This window comes from Meles meles, chromosome 12 (assembly GCF_922984935.1).
Source record: "Meles meles chromosome 12, mMelMel3.1 paternal haplotype, whole genome shotgun sequence".
NCBI classification, from domain to species: Eukaryota; Metazoa; Chordata; class Mammalia; order Carnivora; family Mustelidae; genus Meles; species Meles meles.
Genome location: NC_060077.1, coordinates 17,474,849 through 17,484,819, shown reverse-complemented (window position 1 = coordinate 17,484,819; position 9,971 = coordinate 17,474,849). Strand labels below are relative to the sequence as shown.

Here is a 9,971-nt window from a genome sequence, read left to right as displayed (position 1 = left end):
TTCTGATGCCCATTAGCATGGTAAATTGTTTTCCACCCCCTCACTTTAAATCTGGAGGTGTCTTCGCGTCTAAAATGAGTTTCTTGTAGGCAACATACTGATGGGTTTTGTTTTTTTATCCATTCTGATACCCTGTGTCTTTTGATTGGGGCATTTAGCCCATTAACATTCAGGGTAACTATTGAGAGATATGAATTTAGTGCCATTATTAGCCTGTAAGGTGACTGTTACTGTATATTGTCTCTGTACCTTTCTGATCTACTACTTTTAGGCTCTCTCTTTGCTTAGAGGACCCCTTTCAATATTTCCTGGAGAGCTGGTTTGGTGTTTGCAAATTCTTTCAGTTTTTGTTTGTCCTGGAAGCTTTTGATCTCTCCTTCTATTTTCAATGATAGCCTAGCTGGATAGAGTATTCTTGGCTGCATGTTTTTCTCGTTGAGTGCTCTGAATATATCATGCCAGCTCTTTCTGGCCTGCCAGGTCTCTGTGGATAAGTCTGCCGCCAATCTAATATTTTTACCATTGTATGTTACTGATTTCTTTTCTCGGGCTGCTTTCAGGATTTTCTCTTTGTCACTAAGACTTGTAAATTTTACTATTAGGTGACGGGGTGTGGACCTATTCTTGTTGACTTTGAGGGGGGTTCTCTGCATCTCCTGGATTTTAATGCTTGTTCCCTTTGCCATATTAGGGAAATTCTCTCCAATGATTCTCTCCAATAGACCCTCTGCTCCCCTCTCTGTTTCTTCTTCTTCTGGAATCCCAATTATTCTAATGTTGTTTCGTCTTATGGTGTCACTTATCTCTCGAATTCTCCCCTCATGGTCCAGTAGCTGTTTGTCCCTCTTTTGCTCAACTTCCTTATTCTCTGTCATTTGGTCTTCTATATCACTAATTCTTTCTTCTGCCTCATTGATCCTAGCAGTGAGAGCCTCCATTTTTGATTGCACCTCATTAATAGCTTTTTTTATTTCAACTTGGTTAGACTTTAGTTCTTTAATTTCTCCAGAAAGGGCTTTAATATCTCCAGAGAGGGTTTCTCTAATATCTTCCATGCCTTTTTCGAGCCCGGCTAGAATGTTCAGAATCGTCATTCTGAACTCTTGATCTGACATAGTACCAATGTCTGTGTTGATTAGGTCCCTAGCCTTCGGTACTGTCTCTTGTTCTTTTGTTTGTGGTGATTTTATCCGCCTTGTCATTTTGTCCAGATAAGAGGATATGAAGGAGCAAATAAACTACTAATAGGGTGGCAAAGACCCCGGAAAAATGTGCTGTAACCAAATCAGAAGAGACCCCAAATTGTGGGGGGGGGAAGGGGATAAAAAACAGGTTCTGAAAAAAAAGAAAAAAAAATTTAAAAAATAAAACAAATAAAAAAATATAAAAAAGAAAGAAAATATATATATATTTAGATGAACTAGTCAAAAAACGTTAAAAAAGAAAAGGGTAAAAGTTTTTAAAAAAATTTAGCAGAAGAAGAAAAAAGAAAAAAGAAAAAAAATTGAAAAAAGAAAAAAAAATTGAAGTAGCCGCAAGACTAAAGAATCATGGGGAGAAAGCCATGAGTTCCGTGCTTTGCTTTCTCCTCCTCTGGAATTGCTCTGCTGTCTTAGGAATTGAATCTGCTTTCTCCTTGATAGATGAACTTCGTCCTGGCTGGATATTTTGTTGATCTTCTGGGGGAGGGGCCTGTTGTAGTGACTCTCAAGTGTCTTTGCCCGAGGCGGGATTGCACCGCCCTTACCGGCGGCCGGACTAAGTAATCGGCTCGGGTTCGCTTTTGGGAGCTTCTGTTCCCTGAACGCTTTCCGTAGAGTTCCGGAGGACGGGAATGAAAATGGCGGCCTCCCAGTCTCCGGCCCGGAGGAGCCGAGAGCCTGGGGCCCCACTCCTCAGTGCGCCCCCAGAGGACAGCACCCAATCACTTCCGTATCCCCAGCCTCTAGCCGCGCTCCGAGCTCACCCAGCCCGCGACCAGTTCAAGGTAACCCCGAGCTGAGAGTTCAGTCCTCGGCTCTGTCTTTGCAGCCGGTTTCTCCGTTCTAATACCTGTGAGCTCTCCGACACTCTGACACCCCCGATCCTTCTGTGACCTTGTGGGGCCTGGGGCCACGCTGGTCCCGCGTGGGCTTCACCCCGGTTTAGCCCCTGGAGCAATGTCCCTCAGTGGAACAGACTTTTAAAAGTCCTGATTTTGTGCTCCGTTCCTCCGCCGCTTGCCGGGAGCCGGCCCCTCCCCCCGCGGTCTATCTTCCCGTCGTTTTAGATTCACTTCTCCGCCAGTCCTACCTTTCAGAAAGTGGTTGATTTTCTGTTTCTAGAGTTGCTGTTCTTCTTCTCTTTGCTCTCCCGTTGGATTTGTAGGTGTTTGCTATGTTTAGATAAGCTATCGAGCTGATCTCCTGTTACCTGATGTAGTCTCAGGCTGCTACTTCTCCGCCATCTTGACCCCTCCTCCTGTTGTTGCTACTTTTAAGATTCATTCTTTGTCAGTTGTTTCCAGAACTTTTATAATAACCAGGGCCAGTGTAAGTTTTCTTTTTGTTTCTTCTGCTTTGGACTTATTTGTCTTTTGGGATCTGTGTCTTCTAGTTTTCATACTCTTTGGAAAATTTTTGGCTATTATGTCTCCAGTTATTTTTGGATCCTCATCTCTGTATACTTCTTTCTGGACTCCAGTCATATTTGGAAATGAAGTATATAATACCTAACCAAATATTTCAATGGAGGAGATTAGCAGCTGTGTAGAAACTGCAGAAGAGGGTTATTTTTCAGTTGTAACAAAAAATGACACCCATGACCCAAAGAGAAAGATTTGGGAAAAAAAAATGGAGCCCAAGAAAGAAAATGCCTAAATATTTTTAACTGACAAACCACAATAAAAACAGCAAAAACAGAGCTGCCACGACTTTGGGGGCAATACAAAGCAATTTGATGTATATCTTTTTTTTTCTTCTCATTGCATTCATATTTTTCTTTACATCTTTGTTGAGGTTATTTAAAGCTGTTTTATTTATTTATTTTTTTTTAAGATTTATTTATTTGACAGATAGAGATTACAAGTAGGCAGAGAGGCAGGCAGAGATAGAGAGAGGAGGAAGCAGGCTCCCAGCCAAGCAGAGAGCCCGATGCGGGGCTCGATCCCAGGACCCTGGGATCATGACCTGAGCTGAAGGCAGAGGCTTTAGCCCGCTCAGCCACCCAGGCGCCCCAAAGCTGTTTTAATGCTCTTAATGAAAACGCCATAATTTTTATCATTTGTGGGTCTCTTTGTACTGATATTTTTCCTGCAAAATCATTTTATGATTTCATCAGCTTAAAACCAGATCAGAGTTTACTTTGGTCCTCAGGATCTGAGGAAGGTTTCGTGATGGTCCCCGTGCCCCCCACCTTGCCAAGGCGAGTTAGGCGCCTGCTGTGTTCATATTCCTGTCACTGTTACTGATCCCCGCTCTAGTAATTCTTGCTATTGGCACCAGAAACTACTCTTTACTTTCCCTCTTCTCCATTAGATCCTCCCTCCCTCCTTACTTCCTTCTTTCCCTCCAGTGCCCAGCACAATGCCAAGCAAAGTGGGAATCATCTCTTGTATGAATCAATAGGTGAGAGAAGGAAAGGATGAGTCTTGATCACCACTAATCTTACCTCCATGAAACCAGGGTCATTCATACGACCTTTAGCCTGAACAATGAACATCGACCACCATATTGCCCTTGAACCCCGGGACTGTGTCCGTTGCCTACTGTATACCAGTGGTGCTCTATCGATGCTTCCTTATCCATCCCATGAGCAGTGGGAATCTCAAAATCTAGTTGAGCAGCCTACTCCCTCTTTGTTCTAACTTTTGGTGAAGAAGAAGAAGAAGAAGAAAGAAGAAGAAGAAGAAGAAAGAAAAAGAAGAAGAAAGAAGAAGAAGAAGAAGAAGGAAGAAGAAGAAGAAGAAGAAGAAGAAGAAGAAGAAGAAGAAGAAGAAGAAGAGAAGAAGAAGAAGAAAAGAAGAAGAAGAAGAAGAAGAAGAAGAAGAAAAGAAGAAGAAAAGAAGAAGAAGAAGAAGAAGAAGAAAAGAAGAAAGAAAGAAGAAGAAGAAGAAGAAGAAGAAGAAGAAGAAGAAGAAGAAGAAGAAGAAGAAAGAAGAAGAAGAAGAAGAAGAAGAAGAAGAAGAAGAAGAATTGTGCTAAAAAAAGACTCCTGACTCAGAGTGTTAGCCCAGACCCTTCTCTGTGTATTTACACATCCATCACCACCCGGGATCATCAGAGCATGAATGATAATGCAGGGCCTCACACTACCCGTGGACTGCTCCCCTATTTTACAGAGGGTTTAACTGAGGCTCAGACTATGACATTTGCCAACACCATGCGATCAGTTAATGGCAGAAACAGGGATGGAGGCAATGTCCTCGCTATTCACCCACCACGGGCGTCTTCTCATTTTTGCCCAAATTTTGTTCCCGTTTCATCTGTTTTTACCCATATAACTTGGTATCTATCATTCATTCATTCAATCAACAATAAGCATGACATCTGTACTTTGTGCTAGAAACAGACCCAGGCAATTAAAATGCAGACTCTTCTGTCTTCTTTAACGGCTAAGTTTCCATTTAACATTGTTTCCTCCGTGTATTTATTTCAACTCTGCCACTTGCAACGTTGCTACACACCACTTAGAATATATCAGAACCTGGGGTGCCTGGGTGGCTCAGTGGTTTAAGCCTCTGCCTTTGGCTCAGGTCATGATCTCGGGGTCCTGGGATCGAGCCCCACATCAGGCTCTCTGCTCAGTGGGGAGCCTGTTTCTCCCTCTCTCTCTGCCTGCCTCTCTGCCTACTTGTGACCTCTCTCTCTGTCAAAATAAGTAAATAAATATTTGGAAAAAAAATACCAGAAGGATTTAGAACCTATCAGAACCTATATGAAAGCTAGCTCAAAGTCAATCGGAACCTTATCTTCATTTCTTGGCTTCTGATTCTTCTTCGGACTGAATGACCAACATACACTCTCAAACATATTTTATTTAATATATGTGCTGCCGAAGCGAGCACAAACGTATTTTATTTAAATGAATGCTTGAATCCTAGCGTTTAGAAAAATACAAAATAAATATAAAACATGTCCTTGAACACATGACTTGAGTTTTCTTCAAAATACAAAGGTTGAATTCTCCTCAACCACAGTTGGAACGTGTGGATACAATAGCAAGTTATGATATATACCAAGTTGGTCTCATGAATGAATTATGAGAAAATTTCCTACTCCCAGAATTTTTACATGTACAGGGAGGCAATATTTTAACTTTGTCTTTGATCGAGTGACCTCTGTGTTTTGAAAACGAATTAAGTATTATATATGGCCATTCATGAATAGGAAATTTATACGTCTGTTCTCCCCAAAGTGGACAGTGAAGATAAAGTTGTTTTATACTGTTTTGTACAGTCCGTACAACATCTCCAAGATCAATGCCAAAGAAGCAGCCACCAACCACCTATCCTGGGTTCAAATCAATAAGAACCTGGACATCATTTCAGACTTCACATTCCCACCTTGCTCCTGCTTCCATGTAAGAATCTGCTTGTACCCACAAGAAAATAAGACGTTAAAAAAAAAATCCTATTCTGAGTACAATTATCCACCAATATTCAAATTGTGTTGTCTTAAGCTCACACTTGAATCTGAGGGCCGCTACATTCTACAAAAAAATTACCTTTATGATAACACCGTTGTTGGCACTGACCCGTGGAGTTAATGCGTTGACGCTCTATTTTAAACTCTAAGGACACTTCAACTTGATGACAGAGCCGGTTTTCAGTTCCCCCTTCATTAATTAATAATAATATGATGTCTCCTTTATCTGAGCACAAGGAAAGTCTCTCTCATTATCCTTGGTCCCTGGTGTCTGAGTCGGATTTCTGTCTGTAGAACCCTTTCCAGGATTAATGCTGCAGACTTACCTGGTTGATTAGGGTTTGAGTAGGGCTTGGGGGCTGGACAGGAGTTTACAGCTCCATAAAATGGAGAAATGCACCTAAAAGCTATGGGTACCTTGGAGCTGGGGATTCCCTGTAAGGTGGCTAAGGCTTCAGGGCTGCAGGGAGGGAAGAATGAATTCATGGTGGTCTCTGCCTCATTTCAGCCTCCACCCTTAAGCACAAACCCTTTGAAGCACAAAGCGCAAACATCAGCATTCCAACTGAGTATATATCGCGGACACCATTGTGCTGGCCGGTGGGAGGGAGCACGGGGGCAGGAAGGCAGGACTGAAGGGCAATGGAAAGTGCAGAGGAGTGGAAACACGTGAATAGGTAGTGTCAAAAGGGAGCCCTTCTTCCCATTTGTGCAAAGCAAGAGTTAGATGTGCCCTCAGGGGTTCGAGGTTTGCCATGGGCATCTAAGCCTAGGGGGAGGAGGTAAAATGAGCATGAGTTCCAGAACTCCCCAGGGCTCTTGTGTTGCGAGTGTGCAGCCTTTACGGAAACTGGAAGAGAGCACCCTGATCACGGAGACCCTCCGTCTGTAAACTTTCCACATCCACAGCTTGGTTGTGGGATCTCGGAGATGAAACTGGCTTGTTGCTGAGATCTGAGACTCTTGCTTGCCATCTGGGAACACGCTCCTGTGTCAGCATCTGCTGTGACGTGACTGACAGTCCTGGGATCATCTTGTATGAAGAAACACATAAGGTCAGTTTCCCCCAAGGTGCCCCTGAGGACGCATTTCTTATGGTGGTTGAGGAGACGCATAAATCGAAAATGACCTCCCTCAGGGGTGTTTTTAGAAGCTTATGTGGGTCTCCTGACCCTATCAGTTAAAAAAAAAAAAAAAAAAGCCAGAGTCATTCAAATGGATTTTGTGATTATTCCTGGGAGTTTGACCTCAAAAGAACAATCATTCAAGGTAAGATAAAATGTAATGTAATGAAGATGGTTATCTGGGGCTGTGAATGATCTTTCCCAAACAGATGTACACAGAAGGCTTTTCCACAAATCACCCAAGTGTAAGAATAATTAATTCTGAACACCCGATCTAGATGAGTCCAAAAGTAATGTAAAAGATACTGACTTCAAAGATAACTGGAGGGAGTGTGGGTTAAATAGTCGAATAAAATGTGAGTGAAAATACTGAATATTGGCAGATACATGGCTCTTAAAATCTATATGATGCAGGGACGCCTGGGTGGCTCAGTCGGTGAAGTGTCTGACTTTGGCTCAGGTCATGATCTTGGGGTCCTGGGACTGAGCCCTGTGTCAGGTTCCCCACTCAGACTGGAGTCTGCTTCTCTCCCTCTCCCTCTGCTTCTCCCCCACTTGTGTGCACTCTCTCTCTCAAATAAATAAAGTCCTTTAAAAAAACTGTTAAAATACACATGATAGTAAATCAATTACGTGCATACATTGATTCTTCTCTTTCTATCTCTAAAATTGTACATATTTAAGTTGGTCAAAACAAACAAACAAACTCACCTTTTTTTTTTTTTGATCAAAAAAGCACTTTAATAAATTGGCTTTCGTTTCCACCCTTTCCAACTTACTCTAAATAAAAAATAAATGCAAAACACAAATAAGATTTGTCTTCCCAACTTTAGTATGTATAAACAAAAATGACAATTTTTAGGTAAAATACTCAGTTCTAAAAGAGAAATCATATCAGCCAGGAAACACTTTAGCCAATCCCTCTCTAGTCATAGCCACATAAAAGAATCTTCCGAGGAAAACTGACCAGTGAGACAGTTACGCTTGTGCTCTCAGCTATAAAGAATTAAATTTAAAATGCATTCACTCTTTCATCTTCTAATGAAACATAACCTATTCTCAGGAACAGTGTGAGCACTGTTATGGTAGTCTAACTCCTAAATGAAAATATGAGCTGAGATACAGTTTACTGTAATAACGTAGCTAAGAAACCTTTGAAAATTAGCCAAGGATCAAAGTATTTACATTAAGTTCAAGATCTTATCTTAGGATGAAAGGTAACCTACTTTAAAAAGAACACTGAAATTAAACCTTTCAATTACAACCAGTCAAAACTTTAATTCAGAATGTTTAAATTTCTCTTCACAGACGCTATGTCCATTTTCTTCATTATCTTCTCTTGTTACTACCATATCTTCAAAATTGTCATTCTCTGATATCAATTTTCCACCTTCCCAGGCATAAGTAATAGGGTTTTCAGGCAGCACAACTGAAACATCATAATCTGTTGGAGTGAGACATCGAACTTCTGAGTAAACCTGATCTCTAAATCCTGGGAAAAGGGAATTTCCTCCTGTCAAAACAATGTTCTTAAAAAAATGCGGCTGCATTTCTTCAGGTAAGTTCTGAATTGAATAGACAATAGCTTCTGGAATACCCATTTCTTGAATTCCTATATCAGAAGGATTAAAAAGTATTTCTGGAACAGCAAATCTCTCATTGGCCAGACGAAGAATTTGTTCCCCGGATTTGTATTTTCCACTTAATACCATCTCTTCCCTTGGCTTATAAAAACCCTTTTTAATTGTACTGAAGTCAGGTAAAACATAGTCTATCATTACTGTATTTTCTTCTCCTTTCAACCTGTAAGATATGATCTCCTTTAGATGATTGGTTAGGAGTTTTCCTCCCACATTTATCCGAATAATTGCTTCTTTTTTCTTTTTACTTCTACAGTAAGGAACTATATGGGTAAAGGAATATCCACTGTCTACAATGATACAGCATAATTCAGAAGGATTATCTCGAAAATACCTATGTGCACTGAGAGCACCAGCATTTACTCTTAAGACTGCTTGGAACTGATACTCTTCAAATAGGATTTCATTCATTGATTCTTGAATTGAAGTGAAGTTAAAGTATGGTTCTGTAATAATAATATTGGCATCTAAAAAATCAACCTGATACATTTCTTTTCCAAAAAGGTAATCCCATACTTGTCTTTGGACATCCCAATTCACCAAGTAGCCCTTCTGAAAAGGAAGGATGTAAAAGAGTCCAGAAGGGTCCTTTATTTCATCTATCTGGTTAGCAGTAAAAGTTTTAAGACGTGCTGACAAACTCACCTTTTTAAAAGCTATTCTTATAACCGTTTGAAAGTGGCTGGCCACCTTTGCGGCTGTGATCCAGGCAATGGTTCCTGTAACGCTCCGCCCGGGTCCCCCCATCAGGATCTATCAGGTGTATTCCCTGCTCAGAGCTCTCAGATATTTGGATTTGGGGGGTTTTGAGTGTACTTGAACCTAAGTAAAAGTTCTGAACTTCTCAACGTCCATCATCATAAAATACTCCCCGACTCAGGATGAACCACAGGCAGTAAACTCTGGTCCCAAGGTGGTGGGACTGGGTCCTTCCTTTCCCACCACCCTCTTCCCAGGCTGCTCTGGCCACAGAGTCCCCCTAGAAGACCCCTCCTGTGCCTGGTGAAGGATGCTTTCCTGTCCGCCAAGCATCGGACTGGAGGAGGATCTCTTCTCCGTTTCCCATCAACCAAAACAGAACTTCATTTCCTTCTTGACAAGGACATCCTTTAAGACCCAACTCAAAACACATCTGCTCCAAATCTGTGCCTTTTCCACAGGACAGCTGAGGCTCCCCCAGCGGGCAAATAACTGCCCACTCTTCCCTCGTACATTCCCATGCCCTGTGTCTGCCTCAGAGGATGCTTATTCCTTCCTCTCAGATGATGAGCACCAGGAGGGCAGGGCTGTAGTCTAGCTATTTTCTGATTTCCATGCTGTTTTTGGCACAGGGATGGACAGTGGATGCTCGGAGAGAACGTACTGGGCAACCAAAAGCACTTTCTTTCGACCGATGCGATGATTCCGGGAACCCTCCCCCCACAGATCTGCCTGGTCTCCCTCATGACCGTGAGTTCCTTTCTATGGTGCGATGAGCTCCAGGTAGAAAGGCACAGGTGAGCACCACGGCAAACACACAGGTGTGGTCACTGGAAAAATCAAGGCTTTCAGCACATAAATGAATCTGAAATAAGCACGGTACT

The 9,971-nt window shown here is 41.9% G+C and overlaps 1 protein-coding gene across 1 annotated transcript; it reads right to left on the bottom strand.

Moving 5' to 3' along the window:
• Positions 1-8,016: 8,016 nt before the first annotated feature.
• LOC123954406 (actin-related protein 6-like) lies at positions 8,017-9,135 on the bottom strand. Its single transcript, XM_046025536.1, has one exon. It carries the CDS (start codon positions 9,133-9,135, stop codon positions 8,017-8,019), a length of 1,119 nt encoding a protein of 372 aa, XP_045881492.1.
• Positions 9,136-9,971: the final 836 nt, after the last annotated feature.